At 47.6% G+C, this 18,672-nt stretch overlaps 2 protein-coding genes and 1 non-coding gene across 8 annotated transcripts in view; 1 reads left to right on the forward strand and 2 right to left on the reverse strand.

Moving 5' to 3' along the window:
* Positions 1 to 15,317, reverse strand: part of RNF214 (ring finger protein 214) — a 49,826-nt gene extending 34,509 nt beyond the window's left edge. Inside the window, exons 1-4 of one of the 3 annotated variants that reach the window (XM_060180007.1) lie at positions 15,188 to 15,317; positions 13,660 to 13,769; positions 4,357 to 4,861; positions 3,659 to 3,718 (exon numbers count right to left, since the gene is read on the reverse strand). In XM_060180007.1, coding sequence (XP_060035990.1) covers positions 3,659 to 3,718; positions 4,357 to 4,861; positions 13,660 to 13,763 — 669 coding nt within the window. In that variant the 5' untranslated portion in view covers positions 13,764 to 13,769; positions 15,188 to 15,317. Of the gene's footprint in view, positions 1 to 3,658; positions 3,719 to 4,356; positions 4,862 to 12,378; positions 12,438 to 13,659; positions 13,770 to 15,187 lie in introns of those variants that run through there. The other 2 variants (XM_060180009.1, XM_060180008.1) reach the window with 2 other exon arrangements.
* On the reverse strand, positions 7,085 to 7,248 carry LOC132535185 (U1 spliceosomal RNA). Its single transcript, XR_009546962.1, has one exon. It is a non-coding gene; the product is annotated as a U1 spliceosomal RNA (small nuclear RNA).
* PCSK7 (proprotein convertase subtilisin/kexin type 7) overlaps positions 14,209 to 18,672 on the forward strand; it is a 30,352-nt gene continuing 25,888 nt past the window's right edge. Inside the window, exons 1-2 of one of the 4 annotated variants that reach the window (XM_060180002.1) lie at positions 14,209 to 14,497; positions 17,919 to 18,031. In XM_060180002.1, coding sequence (XP_060035985.1) covers positions 14,368 to 14,497; positions 17,919 to 18,031 — 243 coding nt within the window. In that variant the 5' untranslated portion in view covers positions 14,209 to 14,367. Of the gene's footprint in view, positions 14,498 to 15,713; positions 15,838 to 15,859; positions 16,349 to 17,918; positions 18,032 to 18,672 lie in introns of those variants that run through there. The other 3 variants (XM_007522974.3, XM_060180004.1, XM_060180003.1) reach the window with 3 other exon arrangements.

Consider the following 18,672-nt stretch of genomic DNA (forward strand, 5'->3'; position numbering starts at 1 on the left):
AAAGCAACCAAAGAGTTGGCACTGTTGTAGAATTTTGGACTTCCAAAGCATGAGGCACTGAATTCAATTTCCAGCACTGCATATGCTAGAGTGAGTTTCTCTATCTCTCTTATGAAATAAAAAAAAAAATTTAAGTATTTATTAACAAGAAAGAATGAACAAGACAGAGTACCGCTACAACACATGCTATGCAGGGAATCAAAGTTGGGATTTTATGCTTCCAAGTCCAATGCTCTAGCCAGTCTCCCAGAGTATGAAATAAAATAATTAACAACAATAAAAAGTGTTGATATTAAGAATCCCATTACATTATGAATGACATTTATTTAGCTCTCATGATCACACTTTAAAACAAACAATGATGAAATGAAACTTGTGGGTGGCAGTAGATAGCATAATGGTTATGCAAAGAGACTCTAATGCCTGAGGCTCCCAAGTCCCAGGTTCAATCTCCCAAACCACGATAAGCACTGGGCAGTGCTGTGGTGTTTCTCTCTCTGCATCTCTCTCAAAAATAAAATAAATAAGTAAATAAAAAGACAAAGAAAAAAAAAAAAGAAAGAAAGGGGCCGGGTGGTGTACCTGGTTGAGCGCACATGTTACAGTGCACAAGGACGCAGGTTTGAGTCCCTGGTCCCCACCTGCAGGGGGAAAGCTTCACGTGTGGTAAAGCAGGGCTGCAGGTGTCTCTCTGTCTCTCTTCCTCTCTAGCCCCCCTTCCCTCTCGATTTCTGGCTGTCTCTATCCAATAAATAAAAAATAATAAAAATTTTAAAAAGTGGAACTTGTCCAGATAAACTATTTTAGCCAGGATGATGAAAGGACTGGGGGAAAAAAAAAGTCACATGAAAAATGTTAAAAACATCTGGGGATGTATTACCTGGAAAGGTTCAGACTTGAGGGCTAGAGATCAGTGCACTAAAAATATATGTGGGGTTAATAAGTAAAAGAGGAATTAGATTTATTCCACACTTTAAGCAAGATCCAACAAGCTATTTTAAAATGCAATAGACTACTAGGCTGGAAGGTGGCACAGCAGGTAAAGTACTGCACTCTAAATTGGGGTTGGGGTGGGAAGGAGTGGGGAAGGGGGCACCAGGCAGTGGTACACACAGGCACACAAGTTACCTTGCACAAAGACTTGCTCTAGCTCCCAGTCCCCACCCGTAGGGAGGAAGCTTCAGGAGCAGTGAAGCACTGCTGCAGGAATCTGTCTATCTGTCTCTCTCTTTCCTCCTCCTTTCAAATTCTCTCTGTCCTATCAAATAAAGTATTTATTAATAATAATTTAGAGCATGGGGTACAAAGTTCAGTCCCTGGTATTACATGTGCCAGAGATACGCTCTGGTTCTCTATCTCATAAAAAAATAAAACAAAGGGGCCAGGTGGTGGCGCACCTGGTTGAGCGCACATGTTACAGTGCATAAGGACTCAGGTTCGAACCCCTGGGCCCCACCTGCAAAGGGAAAGCTTCACAAGTGGTGAAGCAGAGCTGCAGGTGTCTGTCTCTCTCCCTCTCTACCACTCCCTTCCCTCTCAATTTCTGACTGTCTCTATCCAGCAAATAAATAAAGATTTAAAAAAATTAAAAAAAAACAGTATTGTGTAATAAAATGCAATTGGCTGCAGATGGCCAACGGACTCAGTGGCTAGGTCACAGAGCTTGCATATGTGAGGTTCGAGTTCAAGTCCCAGCACTGCATATGACAGAACAGTGCCCTGGTCTGTCTCCTTCTCTCTCTCATGAAATACATAAAATATTTTATAAAAATCAATAATGTACTCTTGAAATAACAACTGTCTCATAAAGCCACATTTACTCAATTAAGAAAATCTGAAGTAAACTCCTCTTAAAAAATGGAATGGGGGGAGTTGGGCGGTAGCGCAGCAGGTTAAGCACATGTGGCGCAAAGCACAGGGACCAGCTTAAGGATCCCAGTTCAAGCTCCCGGCTCCTTACCTGCAGGGGGGTCGCTTCACAAGCAGTGAAGCAGGTCTGCAGGTGTCTATCTTTCTTTCCCCCTCCCTGTCTTCCCCTCCTCTCTCCATTTCTCTCTGTCCTAACAATGACGACATCAATAACAATAACAATAACTATAGCAACAATAAAAAACAAGGCCAACAAAAGGGAAATTAAATAAATATAAAAAAAAGCTATCGGGGGAGGGGGTGGGATATGGAGATTGGGCGGTGGGAATTGTGTGGAGTTGTACCCCTCCTACCCTATGGTTTTGTTAATTAATCCTTTCTTTAATAAAAAATTTAAAAAAAAATGAGAAAAAAAATAATATAAAATAAAAAAAATAAAATTAAAGATCTGGGGGGCAGGCAGTGCGCATTTGGTTAAGCACACACATTACATCATACAAGGACCTGAGTTCCCAACCTGCAGGAGGGAAAGCTTCACAAAGTGGTGAAGCAGTGCTGTAGGTGTCTCTCTGTCTCTCTCCCTCTCCTCTCAACTTCTCTCTGTCTCTTATAATAAATAAATAATATATTTTTAAAATAACATTAAGATCTGGAGCAATCTAAATTACAAAAAGAAATCTAGATTTCCATCAAATTTTATACTTGAGTTTTCCAAGTTTTAATTCAAGATACCAAAAGCTCTGAAAAATACTAACAAAGCTTTGTTTTTTTCTATCAATAATTCAATATACAATGTTGATAATTAGTTGCATTAAATAGGCTTTCATAATACTACTGATTTACAGAAGTGGCACTTGAGTGACATGATTTATAAAGCTTGACAATGGGAGGAAATGTTAAGGTATAAAAGGAAAGACAGAGAAATGAAGATTCCAGAAATGTTAAATCAATACACTAATGCATGCATTTGAGATTGTGAATCATGAATCTGCTGTCATGGCCAAAATAACCTGAATACTGACTCAGAAAAGAATCACCAGTTGCCAATGCAAGTGAAGAGGGTGTCTCCCTGAACCACCACCACCCCCAAAAAAAAAAAAAAAAAAAAAAAAAAAAAATTTTAATGGAATGGGGGGTGGGTGGTGACACATCTGGTTGTGCAAGAACCAGCGTCTGAGCCCTCAGTCTCCACCTGCAGGGGGAAAGTCTTGCGAGTAGTAAAGCAGTGCTGCAGGCATCTGTCTCTCTTCCTCTCTATCTCTATCTTCCCTCTCAATTTATGGCTGTCTCTACCCAATATATAAAGATAATAATTTTTTAAAAAAAATGAAACAGGCTTCCTGTTTCTGCATCCTATAAAAAATTTTGGTCCACACTCCCAGAGGGGTAAATGTTAGAGGAAGATGACCAGAGGGCTCTGAACTCCAATTCCATCAAGACCCGGAGAGAGGGGGGAAAAAAAAAAAAAGGAAGGACACTCAGAAGTAGTATGGTGGTCCAGGAGGTAGCCCAGTGGATAAAGCATTGGATCCTCAACCATGAGGTCTCAAGTTTGATTCCCAGCAGCACATGTACCACAGTGATGTCTGGTTCTTTCTCTCTCTCCTCCTACCTTTCTAATAAATAAATAAATAAATAAATCTTAAGAGAGAGAAAGTAGAAGATAACTGGCCATCTGTCAAGGATTTCATAGAGAGGACTCGTGCATCTTTCCCAACTGAAAAGCTTTCACTCTAGACCTTCTGCATTGATGGCTTCATATATTAACAAGAGCAACTTAACTACTTACCAGGTTCTTTTCAATATCTTGATCGGTGTTTACCTCTGAATCAGCAGTCTTAAAATCAGTCTATAAGAAAGAAACAAATGATATTCAAAACTGGTTGGAGGCATTTTGAAATGACCCTAGAACTTTTACTTAGAAATTTGCTGAGTAACTAAGAAACTAACTCTTTGTTCGTCCCTTTGTTGGTCTGATAGCAAGAGAATCACTAATTTTGGCAAACTAAAACTGACTTTCCCACTGTACCCACCAAATAACCTGAACATCCCAGGAACTGAAGGAGAGATAGGTCAGATGTGAGGTAATAACTGTGCTCCATACAAACTGCCAATCCTCCCCCTATGACAGAACAGTCACTAGAAAGCAGGAGACATTATATTTCTTAAGGTGTAGATTACAGAATTAGCAAGAGTTGCTCCTGCAGGGATGAGGATGGGGAATACAAATGCTAAAGTCCTACACTCATCAATTAGTCAGTGAGAGATTATATATGTCATAATGCTTCTAGTCACCTGACTTTATTATTTATTCAACACCAGAATGAAGTCATCATAAAGTACTATATGAAAATAGTCTGATAGTTGCCAGTAAAAAAAAAAATCAAGACAAAACAGCTCTCCACTATGAAGAAATGTCCCCTACCCTCCAAAAAAATAAATGAAAAGCCCCAATTCTATTTTAGTAGTAGAAACTTGATACTTGACCTGTACAGCAATGTTCTGAGAAAGCTTCAGGGAAGAGCTATCCTGATCATCATCCTGATCCACTCTGTCTCCTTCCACCCCATTTGCCGGAGGCACCACAGGTCGGAAATCCAAGCCTGTGTCCCTGCTACCTTCCTTTGGGGCGGACGCTTGTGGGCCTTGCTCTTCAGAACCATTCCCGGAGGCAAGCTGCTTTGGAGGGCACCCTGCCTTAAGAGTGACTGGCTGGAGGCTCTCCCGCAGACGAGTGTCCCCCTCCTCGCCTGCTTTGTTGACCACGTCCTTCACATCAGACTGAGACCCACCGCCAGAAAGACCAAGGGCTGTGGCTAGCAAGTGTTCTCCTAAAACCGCCCGGTGCGCTGCTGGCGTGTCACCTGCTGATGAACCAGGATTCTGCTCTGGGTGTTCCAAATAGGCATTTCTGTTATTCTCCTTGGTTATCATTTGGCTACTTACACTCGACAGAAGAGAGCTCTTGTGCTTCTGTGCAGGGTCTTTGGGACTGTAAAAAACATAAGGTAACAAGTTTCTCTCTTCACTTCATCTTAAAAGAGGATGAAATGTTACAGAATACTTTCAATACAACCACACTAGAATACCACAAGTAGACACATAGTCCAAATTCTCAGAATGAAAAGAAACTTAATTGCTATACATGTGGTTTTTTTTTATATTTATTTTATTTATTCCCTTTTGTTGCCCTTGTTTTATTGTTGTAGTTATTATTGTTGTTGTCGTTGTTGGATAGGACAGAGAGAAATGGAGAGAGGAGGGGAAGACAGAGAGGAGGAGAGAAAGATAGACACCTGCAGACCTGCTTCACCGCCTGTGAAGCAACTCCCCTGCAGGTGGGGAGCCGGGTTCGAACCAGGATCCTTATGCCGGTCCTTGTGCTTTGCGCCACCTGCGCTTAACCCGCTGCGCTACAGCCCGACTCCCTACATGTGGATTTTTTTAAAAGATTTTATTTATTTATTAAGGAGAAAGATAGGAGGAGAGAAAGAACCAGACATCACTCTGGTACATGTTCTGCCAGGGATTGAATTCAGGACCTCATGCTTGAGAGTCTTATGCTTTATCAACTGTGCCACCTCCCGGACCACTACATGTGGATTTTATCCCACATGTGAGATGTACAGTTTGGTGGTTAAGAACCTGGTTCTGAGGGCCCAGGGAGTAGCTTAGTGGTAGAGTACATACCTCAAATGCCTGAGGCCCTGGATTCCAACCCCAGCACCACTTAAGACAAAAACAAACAGAACATCACAAATGGCAGAGCAGTGCCCTGGTCTCTCTGTCTCACTCATACATAAAAAAGAAAGAAGCAGGAGCTCAGCAGTGGTATACCTGGTAGAGTGCACGTTATCACTGCAAGCCCCCAGTCCCCCACCACATACAGAAGAGAAGCTTCACAAGTGGAGCAGTGCTAAAGGTTTCTCTCCTTCTCCCTCCCTACCACCCTTTCCCTCTCAATTTCTCTGTCTCTATCAAATAATTAAAAAACAAAAAAAGAAAAACTGGGCTTTGAGGAGCAATGTACAGTCAAAACAAAGGGCTGAAGATTAAAGCAAATTTTAAGGATTAATCTGAATAATTTTGAGGTATGAAATACTAGTTAAGAGTGGGAGTAGATATTCTCATGTTTGAGGCTCCAAAGTCCCAGGTTCAATCTCTTACACCACCACAAACCAGAGCTGAGTGCTCTGGTGAAAAAAAACAACAAAAACAACAAAAAACCACTACTACTTAGACTATTTCATTTATGAGGCTACAAAGCACCTCATCCAGTAGAACACATACTTTACCATGCTGGAGCACTCTGGTTCTAGCCCCTAGTACCATGTACGACACTAAAAGGGAGTGCCATGAAAGGCAGAGTGGTGCTGTAGTCACTTTTCCTCTCCCTCTCTCCCACTTCAAACTGACAGTAGAATTTTTTTTTTTTTTGCCTCCAGGGTTATTGCAGGGGCTCAGTGTCTGCACTATGAATCCACTGCTCCTGGAGGCCATTTTTCCCATTTTGTTGCCCTTGTTGTAGTTGTTGTTATTGTTGTCATAGCTATTGTTGTTGGATAGGACAGAGAAATGGAGAGAGGAAGGGAAGACAGAGAAGGAGAGAGAAAGATAGACACCTGCAGACCTGCTTCACCACTTGCGAAGTGAACCCCTGCAGGTGGGGAGCTGGAGGCTCAAACTGGGATCCTTAGGCCATTCCTTGCACTTTGTGCCATGTGCGCTTAGCCCGCTGCACTACTGCCCAGCTCCCTGACAGTAGAAATGTTATCCCAGGGTCTGGGAATAGCTCAGAGTTCAATCCTCAGTACCCCATGTGCCAGAGTAGTGCTCTGACTCTGTTCTTCTCCCTGTTATATTAATAATTTAAAAAATATATTTTTCTATTTTATTTATTTATTCCCTTTTGTTGCCCTTGTTGTTTTATTGTTGTAGTTATTGATGTTGTTAATGCTGTTGTCATTGTTGGATAGGCCAGAGAGAAATGGAGAGAGGAGGGGAAGACAGAGAGGGGGAGAGAAAGATAAGACACCTGCAGACCTGCTTCACTGTCTGTGAAGTGACTCCCCTGCAGGTGGGGAGACTGGGGCTCAAACCGGGATCCTTACGCTAGTCTTTGCACTTTACACCACGTGCGCTTAACCCACTGAGCTACCGCTCGACTCCCAATAAGTAAAATTTTTTTTTATTATTTATTTATTTTTTTTTTTTACAGGGGAGAGCGCGAACCCAGTCCCCCACTACCACAAATTATGCAGTCGAGTTTCCCACATTTGGGGAAATCGCAGGGGTCAGCACATCCGGAGTGCAATGGATAAGCCTCGCCCTGGGAAAACCACCTTCGTGATCATGGTATCTCCCCTGCCAGGTAAGTATGCAATAAGTAAAATTTTAAAATACATTTAAAAAAGAAAATTTACCTCAGATAACAAGTATATATATAGTTAATGGAATGATTTTTTAAATCATGTGTCACAGTCATTTAACAAACTGCTTCTTTTTTATCATACTGCTTTTTGAAGAGTTCTTTAGAATCCCATTCATAACATCCAGCTTTTACAAGTGTAAATCTTTCACCTGAGAATGACTAAATTAATGTTAAATTTACCTCGTTCCCCCCCCCTTTTTTTTCTTTTGCATCAACCAAAGCTTTACCATTCTACGTCAATCGTAAATTGTTGTGGTTGGGGTGATTTTCCCCCTCAAACAGACACAATACAGAGAGAGGGGAGACACGAGACACCACAGCAGTGAAGCTTCCCTCCTGTGTGGTTTACTGGGGTGCTGACTCTAGGTTGGGAGCATGACAAAGCAGGTGCCTCCTGGGTGAATGCTCTTATAGGCAACTAATTCTCTCAAATGAGCCTCATAAGGAGCCCCAATTAGCACTGACCGAGACTGTGAGTAAATGCATCTTTCCTTCCTCAATAGTACTTATTCAGAATAAAAACAACTGAGAGAGAATCTTGTGATATGAAAAGTTTTAACACTAAGCAGATTCCTTGTTGAGAGCTAATGGGGAGAGGGAGGATATTTACTTAAAATTTGGACTACCTGGGTGTGAAGCCTCTATCTTTTATAGCTGGTTTGCTCCTAGGCAAGTCATTTAACCTCACTTGCAAAACAGAAATAGTACCCATCTAATAGGACTTCTGTTAGGATTACATGAAAAAATGCCATGAGGTGCTTAACATAGTGCAGTTAAACTCACAATCAGCTCTACTGCTATGCATATTGCTAGGAGTATATGGGTGTTTTTTTTTATATAATATTTTACTTACTGGATAGAAAGAGAAAGGAGAGACAGAGAGACACAGGGAGGGGGTGCCAGTTAAGCGCACATATTACTAAGTACAAGGACCAAGGTTCAAACCCACAGGGGGTCTGCTTCATGAGCAGTGAAGCAAGTCTGCAGGTGTCTATCTTCCCTTTTCTCTATCTCCCTGTCCTCTGTTTCTCTTAGTTCTATCTAATAAAAGATAGAGAGAGAGACAGAAAGAGAGAAGTCAGAGCCCCGCAGTAGCACAGTAGGTTGAGTGCACATGGCACAAAGCACACAAACTGGTGTAAGGACCCCGGTTCAAGCCCCCGGCTCCCCCCCCACCCCCCGCAGGGGAGGTCACTTCACAGGCAGTGAAGCAGGTGTCTATCTTTCGCTCCCCCTCTCCTCTCCATTTCTCTGTCCTATCTAGCAACGACGACAGCAATAACAACAATAATACTACGGATATAAAAAAAAAAGATGTAAATCGGGTCATGTTATTCCACTACCAAAATCCTCTAGTCACTTCCTATACTAAATAAAAAATATTTTAAAAAGACCTACAGAGCTGCTTCTCTGCTTATGTAGCTTGAGTTTATGGAGCTCCCCTCACCCCCATCCAATAAAACTGAAAGGAAAAAAGTTAAAAAAGGAAAAATGAGCATAAGGATCCTGGTTTGAGCCCGTAGCTCCCCACCTGCAGGGGGTTTGCTTCATGGGTAGTGAAGCAGGTCTGAAGGTGTCTATCTTTCTCTCCCCCTCTCCCTGTCTTCCCCTCCTCTCTTAATTTCTCTCTGTCCTATCCAACAACAACAATAACAATGGCAACAATAACAACAACAAGGGCAACAAAATGGGAAAAAGTGGTCTCCAGGAGCAGTGAATTCCTAATACAGGCACAAGCCCCAGCGATAACCCTGGAGGCAAAAAAAAAAACAAAAAGGAAAAATGGCCACCAGGCAGTTCCCGTATGGAGCCTCAGAGATAACTCTGAGGCAATTAAAAAAAAAAGAAGAAGAAGAAAGTCAAGATTGAAGTTTATGGTTAGGTTTACTTGACATTTTTTCCCCATTACCTAACAAACCTCCCCTTACTTAAACAAATGAGAACTTAGTATCTGGAGGCAAATAAGCCTTGGCTCAAGCTCTGACTCTCACGTAGCCTGGTGACCTTGGACATGCTATTAACCTCTCCATGTCTCAGTTTCATCTCTTTAAATGGGAATAGTAACATTAACACTTATTTCCTGGGGCTGCCTTAATCTGTAAATAGAAATGGTAGGGCAGGGATAGCATAATGGTTATGCAAAGAGAATCTTATGCCTGAGGTTCCGAAGTTCCAGTTTTTTTTGTTTGTTTGTTTGTTTGTTTTTTCTTTTACCACAGCACTGCTCAGCTCTGGTTTATGGTGCTCAAGTGGCCTCCCCCAGGGCTTTGTTCTGGCTCCTACACTATTTAATATTTACATCAATGACCTTCCAGAAACTTCTTCAAGGAAGTTCATCTACGCCGATGACATCTGCTGTGCAACTCAGGCATCCAAGTTCGACATCCTCGAGGAAACACTCACGAAAGACATGTCTCTGATATCTGATTACTGTAAAAAATGGCGACTAATCCCTAGCACTGCAAAAACGGTATCATCTGTTTTCCATCTACACCATGCCTCGGCCTCGCGTGAGCTTAATGTGCAGCTCGGCGATACGAGAATCCGGCATGAAGCCCAGCCAGTCTATCTTGGCGTTACTCTCGATCGCACCCTGTCATTTCACGAACATCTCATAAAAACTGCAGCAAAGGTGGGCACAAGGAATAACATCATTGCAAGACTGGCCAGCTCCTCATGGGGCGCGAGCGCTTCCACACTGCGATCATCATCTCTGGCATTATGCTATTCCACTGCAGAATACTGTGCCCCAGTATGGTTCCGTAGCCCCCATGTCCACTTGGTCGATTCCAAATCATATTCCTCCATGAGGATAATTTCTGGAACCATCCATTCCACCCCGGTTCCATGGCTGCCAGTTCTTAGCAACATCGCCCCGCCAGATATTCGTCAGGATGTGGCATCATCTAAGTTCATTTCCCACTTCTACGCTCGACCGGACCTGCCAATATATGCGGATATCTTCGCCCACCCTGTCCAACGCTTGACGTCTCGTCATCCAATCTGGTCCCCTACGCCTACACTGAACTTCTCTGTTCCAGACTCTTGGAAACAGAGTTGGCAGTCAGCTGAGGTAAAGAACAAACACCTCATCACAGACCCCTGCGAGCGTCAACCCGGCTTTGACCTAGCACGTTATGATCGGGCCCTCCTCAATCGCTATCGAACAGGCCATGGCCGGTGCGCTGCTATGTTCCATCGCTGAGGAGCCAGACACGACCCGAACTGCCCCTGCGGCTCCAGACAGACTATGACCTACATAGTCAACGACTGCCACCTCTCCAGATTCAAAGGAGGTCTCGAAACTTTACATCAGGCTCAACCTGACGCTGTTGACTGGCTACGGAAGAAGGGCAAACGCTAGAAGAAGAAGGGGACTGAATATAGGACTTTGGAACCTCTTTTACATAACCATTATGCTACCTATATAGTCCGGCCCCAGAGTCCCAGATTCAATCTCCAGCACTACCATAAGCCAGAGCTGAGTAGTGCTTTGGTAAAATAAGTAAATAGAAAGCAACAAGGGGGAGTTGGGCGGTAGCACAGCAGGCTAAACACCGTGGTGTGAAGCGCAAGGACCGGCGTAAGGATCCCGGTTCGAGCCTCCAGCTCCCCACCTGCAGGGGAGTCGCTTCACAGGTGGTGAAGCAGGTCTGCAGGTGTCTATCTTTCTCTCCCCCTTTCTGTCTTCCCCTCCTCTCTCCATTTCTCTTTGTCCTATCTAACAACGGCGACAACAATAAAAACAAGGGCAACAAAAGGGAAAATAAATAAATAAAACAAGGGCAACAAAAAAGAATAAGTAAATAATAATATATATATATATAATTTTTAAAAAATAAGTGAAGATAAATAGTATCTATTGTGTTAGGTCCTCTAAAAAAAGACTGAAGTACAACAAGTCAGTTTAATACAACACTGCATAATAGCATATGTGTTTTCAAACAAGGACCCAGGTTCAAGCCCCCCCCCAACCTGGAAGGGGCAAGCTTCATGAGTGGTGGAGCAGGCTGTGTCTCCTTTTCTCTCTCTCCCTCTCTCTCCCCCTGTCTCTATCACATGAAAAAGGAAAAGGAGAAGCAGAAGAAAGAAAAAAGAAAAGGAGAAAAAGGCCTTCAGTGATGGATTCTTCATGCAGGCACTGAGTCCCAGTGATGACCCTGGTGGCCAAAAATAAAATAAAATGTGTGTGTTTTGTTTCATATTTGATACACAGAGGCAGAGAGGGTGAAAGAAACAGAAGCTTCCTTCAACTTGGTGAGAACTATGGTAGTTATCACTGGGGAAGAAGCAGGGCACAGAAGTTTGGTGGTGGGTGTTGTATAGCTCTATACTCTTGTTATCTTTTTTTTTCTTTTTTTTATTATTTATTTTCCCTTTTGTTGACCTTTTTTTATTGTTTGTGTTGTTGATGTCATCATTGTTGGATAGGTCAGACAAAAATGGAGGAGGGGAGGACAGAGGGGGGAGAGCAGACCTGCTTCACCGCCTGTGAAGCAACCCCCCTGCAGGTGGGGAGCCGAGGGCTCGAACCGGGATCCTTAAGCCAGTCCTTGTGCTTTGCGCCACCTGCGCTTAACCCGCTGCACTACCACCCGGCTCTCCCTTGTTATCTTATAGTCTTTGAAGCTACTGTTAAGTCACTAATCATTTCTAAGGAAAATGAAACAAAACAAACAAAAAGAGATGCAAGACTGGGTAGTCATTAATTCCTGTCCTCAAGAGTTTGAATATAAGGAGAAAAAAAAAAAACCAAAAACAGTGGTCTGGGAGGTGGCGTAGTGGCTTTACAGAGTCTCAAGCATGAAATCCTAAGTTCCATCCCTGGCACCACATGTACCGGAGTGACGTCTAGTTCTTTCTCTCTCTCCTCCTTTCTCATTAATAAATAAAATTTTTAAAAATTACACGAATATCATATTAACAAAGGTATTAATCTATAAAGAAGTAGGCATATAAATACACACACATATATACATATAGATATGACACATGTCAGTATGATATATTGACTTTTAAAAAATTATTATCTTTAAAAAAATTTTTTTAAACCATAAAAGGGCCAGGCAGTGGCACACCTGGTTGAGCGCACATGTTACAGCGTGCGAGGACCCAGGTTCAAGCTTACAGTCCCCACCTGCAGGGGAAAAGCTTTGTGAGTGGTGAAGTGGTGCTGCAGGTATGTCTCTGTCTCTCTCCCTCCTTGTCTCTCCCTTCCCTCTCGATTTCTAACTCTCTCCTATCAATAAATAAAGATAATTAAAAAAACATTTAAAAATTATTATCTCTATTTATTGGATAGCGACAGGCAGAAACCGAGAAGGTTGGGGGAGATAGATAAGGAATGAGAAAGATACAGCAGCTATAACACTGCTTCAGGACTTGCAAAGCTTTCCCCCTGCAGGTGGGGTCCCGGCGCTCAAATCCAGGTCCTTGCACAATGTAAAAGCAGGTGTGCCACCTGCCCCCCTGACATGTTGTTAAACGAGGATACAGTTGGTAAAAGAGGATGGGGAGAGGTCTGGGAGGTGGTGTAGTGGATAAGGCATTGGACTCTCAAGCATGAGCTCCTGAGTTCAATCCCACGCAGCACATGTACCAGAGTGATATCTGGTTCTTTATCATTTCTCATGAATCAATAAATAAAATATTAAACAAAAAGATAGGATGGGGAAATAGTAACATCTGGGGATAATGAGTCTGACCTCCTGTATTTATTCTCTTCTGTTTATTGGATACACATTGAACATGCTTGCTGAACATTTGATACAGTGCTGGGTGCCAGAAACACCAAGAGCAGGGGCTGGGTGGTGGCACACCTGGTTGAGCGCTCATGTCACAAAATGCACAAGTTCAACTCCCCAGTCTCCACCTGTGGGGGGGTGGGGGGCTGGGGACTTGATGAGTGGTGAAGCAGGTTTGCAGGTCTCTCTCCTTATCTCCTCTTCCCTCTCGATTTCTGACTCTATATACAATAAAGATAATAGTTAAAAAGAAAGTTTAAGGAGCCGGGCGGTAGTGCAGCGGGTTAAGCGCACATGACGATCCTGGTTCGAGCCCCCGGCTCCCCACCTGCAGGGGAGTCGCTTCACAGGCGGTGAGGCAGGTCTGCAGGTATCTGTCTTTCTCTCCCCCTCTCTGTCTTCCCCTCCTCTCTCCATTTCTCTCTGTCCTGTCCAACAACATCAGTAACAACAACAGTAGTAACTACAACAATAAAACACAACAAGGACAACAGAAGGGAATAAATGAATAACCGAGAGCGAGAGAGAAGAAAAGAAGAAGAAACGCCAAGACCAGTCAGACCTCCCCGCTGCCCCTTCACCCCGGGCTCCCAGCTCCGCCGGCGCGCACTTTACCTCAGCCCTTCCGGGCGGGCGTCTTCGGACTTGGAAGCGCACAGACCGGCGGCCGCCGCGGGCGGAGGCTCAGGGGCGTCGCTCGCCTCCGACGCCGCCGCCATCACGCTCTGGAGATTCAACGAGAAACGTCAGGCGAGAGGTTGACGCCGCGCTCGCTCGGCAACACACGCGTCGCTCCCGCCCGACCGTCCTGGCCACAGACTGTTTATTTCCAGGAAAGAAATTCCGCGGGGGGAGCCGGGGCGCAGCTCCGTGTGTGAACACAGCACACTGGCGCCCGCCGTCGGTGGTCGGTGGTCGGTGGGGAGACTCGCACACGGTGCGCACCGCACAGGGGCAGCCGACACGACGCGCACGGCTTTCTAGAAGCCTCCAGGACGCTGTGCGCAGCTTTGAGCTTCACTTTTTGTGTGTGTGTGTGTGGTGGAGGGATGCAGTTATTTAAACCAGCCGTCTAGAGCCTGAGACTGCTGTGTTGGACTCTTGCAAAAGAGTCACACCTGAGACTCTTGCAAGAGAGACACACACACCTGAGACTCCTGCAAAACACACACACGACACACACACACCTGAGATTCCTGCAAAAAAGAGTCCAACATACACACCTGAGACTCTTGCAAAAAAGACACACACACACACACACACACACTCCCTCTCTCTCCCTCTTGTCTAATGTCCCCTTACAGCTCATCGCTCGATTCTTAAATGGCTCTGTGGCTCCTGAGGAGAAAGCCGAGCTCTGTCAGGCGGCGCTGCGGGGGCCTCCCGCACCTACGACGGGACCCCGCGGGGCTGCGGGCAGACAAAGAGCGACGACGAGGAGGAGGCCGGGCAGGTGGGCTGGCCCGGGCCTTCCTGGTGGGGAAAAAAGCGCTTGCTTTCTGCAGGATCAAGTGAAGGTTCTCCCCGGTGGGAAGGACTTTTTTTTTTTTTTTCCTGCGCGTCTGTCTGTCTGTGCGTGTGCGTGTCGGGGACGCGGGGTTTTGGCTCCCGTCCTTGTTTTTGGTTACCAGGCGCCACGCCGACCGCCGACCCCCGACCCCGCGGGTCAGGACACCGGGGCTGAGTCGGCGCCGGCCCTCCAGCTCCCCGGCGGAGAGCGCGCCCCGCCGCGTCAGCCCTGCGCCCCGCGGGCAAAGCTCCGGGGTCCTCCCTCCGCCCCCCCCACCCGGCTTCCCCCAGCCGCGGAGCCGCTGGGGAAGGGGCGTCCTGGAGCTTTCGGGGTGCCGGGCGGCTGCCCGCCCCACAACCGAGGGCGACGGGCTCTGGTGGGGGAGGACGGGGGGGGGGCTCCTCCGCCAAGGGGACAATGGGGGAAGCAGCGCGGGGCGCCGGGACCTGTCTCCACAACGGGCGGCCCCCCCACCCCCGGACCTGAGGCCCCGCCGCCCGGGTCCCCGCAACCCGCTGCGCGTCCCGCTGCCCGCCCAGGTCCCGCGCCCACCCCCCCGGGGCCCGGGGCCCCCGCCCCGCACACACCCCCGCGCCCGCCCCCGGGGAGGGGGAGGGGCAGGCCCGGACGCACCTGAGCGGGCGGAGCGGGGGGAGGGGGCGGCCGCGGCTCGGGGGAGGGGTCGAGCGCCCGCCCGCGCGCGACACCTCCCACTTCCGGCGGCGCGAGCGGCGGGGGCGCGGAAAGGCGGAGGGAGGAGAGGCGAGGCCGCAGCGCCGGCGCGCCGCCCCGGATGGCGCCCTCTAGCGGCCGGAGCCGGCACTGCCTGCAGCCGCCTCCTCGCTGCCTGAGGATTCAAGTGGGTTTTCCCCGGGGCGCGGGGGCCCAGGGCTGGAAGGAGACATGCAGGAGGAGGCCTTCGAACCAGGCGACAGGGACAGTCGGGGACACGCCGGCCAAAGGGAGAGCAGACGCGGGGTGCTTTTAGAGAGTACCGCCGGGATGCCCCCTGAGGCGGGGGGTCGCCGCGCTGGAGAAGACGCCCACCATCACCCCCCGCCGCCCCAGGAGAGCCTGAGAGCGGCCGCAGGAGCTCGGGGCGCCGCGGCCCCACGAAGGGAGCCAACAGTTCGCGCGCCCCTGGAGCCGGCGGCCGGGGGTCGCGCCGCTGATTGGCTGCGCCGCCGGGCGGAAGTGATGCTGCTGTCACCGGCTAGCGGGGCGCCCGGGAAGCCGCGAGTTTCCGCAGGGAGGCGGCTGCGGCTGCGGCTGCGGCCGGGCGGGTGAGTTGGGAACTCGATGGGGACCGAGCCCGGGAAGGCCGGGGGACACCGAGAGCTGCAGTCTGGGCGGGAAGGAGCCTGCACAGAGAAGGCCTGCAGCCCTGAGCCGCAGAAGGCCGGGCAGACCGGCAGCGTGGAAAGCACGGCTCCCTCGGAGGAGAGGGGTGCGGTGCACGGGGCATTTGGGGTCCCCGAGAAGGGAGGCGAGGAGGTGCAGCCCCACGCAGCCCGGGATCTGGGAGCCTAGCCGGGCGAGGAGGGCAGAGTCTTGGAGTCCGGGCTGCCCGTGGTAGCTCTTGTCCTTTGGCACCTAAGATGCACCAGGCAGTTGGGTGAAGTTGAAATCTGTTTTCAGGGGGGGGCATTTAAGTTTCCTATCCCAGAAGCCTGGGGGCTGGGGATGGGCCGGGGGTCAAGTTCAGCTCCATCCCAGGGGCAGGAGGAAGTTGGCGGTCAGATTTCTTTGCTCCCGGAAATCCATGGGTCAGGGAGGCTGAAGAAGCCTGCCCAGGTGGGTCACTGACAGGCCATCGAGCAAGGCTCTGCTGCACTTGGTAAGGTGCACAGACTGGGATAGGTTAAGGGTCCAGGCCAGAACGGTCCCGATTCCTGGAGGTCGGGGACAGATTTGAGAGGGAATATCCTTGATATATATATATTTAAACCAGAGAACTGTTCAGCTCTGGCTTATGGTGGTGCGGGGAATTGAACCTGGGACTTTGGAGCCTCAGGCATGAGAGTCTGTGAAATCTTTTTTTTTTTTAAAGAATTTTCTTCCCACTTTTTTTTTTTAATTTATTTATGAGAGAGATAGGAGAGAAAGAACCAGACATCACTCTGGTACATGTGCTGCCGGGGATCGAACTCGGGACCTCATGCTTGAGAATCCAGTGCTTTATCCACTGCACCATCTCCCGGACCACATCTTCCCACATTTTTTTAAATTTTCCCTTTTATTGCCATTGTTGTTGTAGTTATTATTGTTGTTGTTGTCGTCGTTGTTGGATAGGACAGAGAGAAATGGAGCGAGGAGGGGAAGACAGAGAGGGGGAGAGAAAGAGAGACACCGGCAGACCTGCTTCACCGCTTATAAAGTGATTCCCCTGCAGGTGGGGAGCCAGGGGCTCAAACCGGAATCCTTGCGCTTCGCACCACGTGCGCTTAACCCATTGGGCTACCGCCGGACTCCCATATTCCTTGAAATCTTAAGAAAAAGGGAAAAGGAGCAGCTGGGTGAAATAGCTACGCTGATAAAGCACAGAACTTGCACGTCTGCAGCTCCTGGTTTGACGCCAGGCACCTCGTGTAAGGGCCGAGCTTGTCTGAAACTCTAGCTCATATGAAGTAAAGTGGGTTTTTTTGTTTGTTTGTTTGTTTGTTTCTGTTTTTTAAAGGGGAGAATATGTGGGAATGCCCATCGGGAGAGGAAAATGTTAGGTGGCAAAGTTCCCTTCTCCCTTTCCAGAGACTGTTAAATACCCAGTGTGTCTGTAGTATTTTGAGTGGAGTGCATTTTAGCTTGCGCATGAAAACTAAGCATGTGCTTCTCAGGGAGCCCGGCCACCAGAAGGGACACACCTGTTCTGTCATCTGCTTGTCCTCCCCTTTCCCTACAGCTGCCCACAAGTTGTCCCTCCCATCAAAGCATGAGTGGCAACACCAGCTTTGGAGCCAGAGCCCTGATCTCCCAGCCAAACTGCAGAGAGCCTAACTGAACAGCAATTAGTGTTGCTTTCCAGTCTTGTCTTTGCTCCCAGCTGCCCACTTGGCCTCCACACCTGTCAGTTCCATCTGCATTCTTGACTCTCCCTAGAGACTCTGCCTCCTGTTTCCTCTGATTGCCCCCCCCCCCCAGCATCCTTAAGACATTCCAAACCTGGAAGGGATGACGTGATGACCAGCACAAATGGGGTTCCTGGGCTATGTGTTGATCTGGATTTCCTGTACCTGCACTTTTCCGGTGTGTGACCTGGTGGAGATGCCGAGATATGATGCTTGATCGGCAGCCAGTTTCTCTGGCCCCACCCGGGTCCCCGAGTTCATGGCTCACCTCTGCTTGCTCTACGCTTCTCCACCCGCAGGTCTGCCGGGTGCCCGCAGCACCACTGGCAGGGCAAGTGATGCCATTTCTCTGTGGGCACAAAATGAGTGTGAAGTGGTTAGCCAGACCAGGAGCTCACCAAGGAGCGTCCAGGTGGGAATGGAATTATGGTGGTTATTGGGAAGTGGATGGGGATGGGCAGGTACAGAGGACTCTGGTATAATGGCAGTACAACTTTGGCAGTGGGTCTTGTGACATATATGCACACATATAGTATACTCCTGAATTTTCATTATATTATACATCATTTTTAGTTACATAAAAAAAAAAATAGGGAGTTGGGCAGTAGCGCAGCAGGTTAAGCGCACGTGGCACAAAGCACAAGGACTGGCGTAAGGATCCCAGTTCAAGCCCCCAGCTCCCCACCTGCAGGGGAGTCGCTTCACAGGCGGTGAAGCCAGTCTGCAGGTGTCTATCTTTCTCTCCCCCTCTCTCCATTTCTCTCTGTCCTATCCAACAACGATGATAACAACAATAAAACAATAAGGGCAACAAAAGGTAATAAATAAATAAATATAAAAAAAAAAATACAGCCCAGGAGGTAATTCCAGACCTGTGGGCATGAAGTCTCAAGTTTGATCCCTGGCTTCATTGATGTTGTTGTTATTGTTAGGTAAGACAGAGAGAAATGGAGAGAGGTCGGGAAGACAGAGGGGGAGAGAAAGATAGACACCTGCAGACCTGCTTCACTTAGCTTATGACTGACATGACCCCCCCTTCAGGTGGGGAGCCAG

Source organism: Erinaceus europaeus, chromosome 20, assembly GCF_950295315.1.
Source record: "Erinaceus europaeus chromosome 20, mEriEur2.1, whole genome shotgun sequence".
Taxonomy (NCBI): domain Eukaryota; kingdom Metazoa; phylum Chordata; class Mammalia; order Eulipotyphla; family Erinaceidae; genus Erinaceus; species Erinaceus europaeus.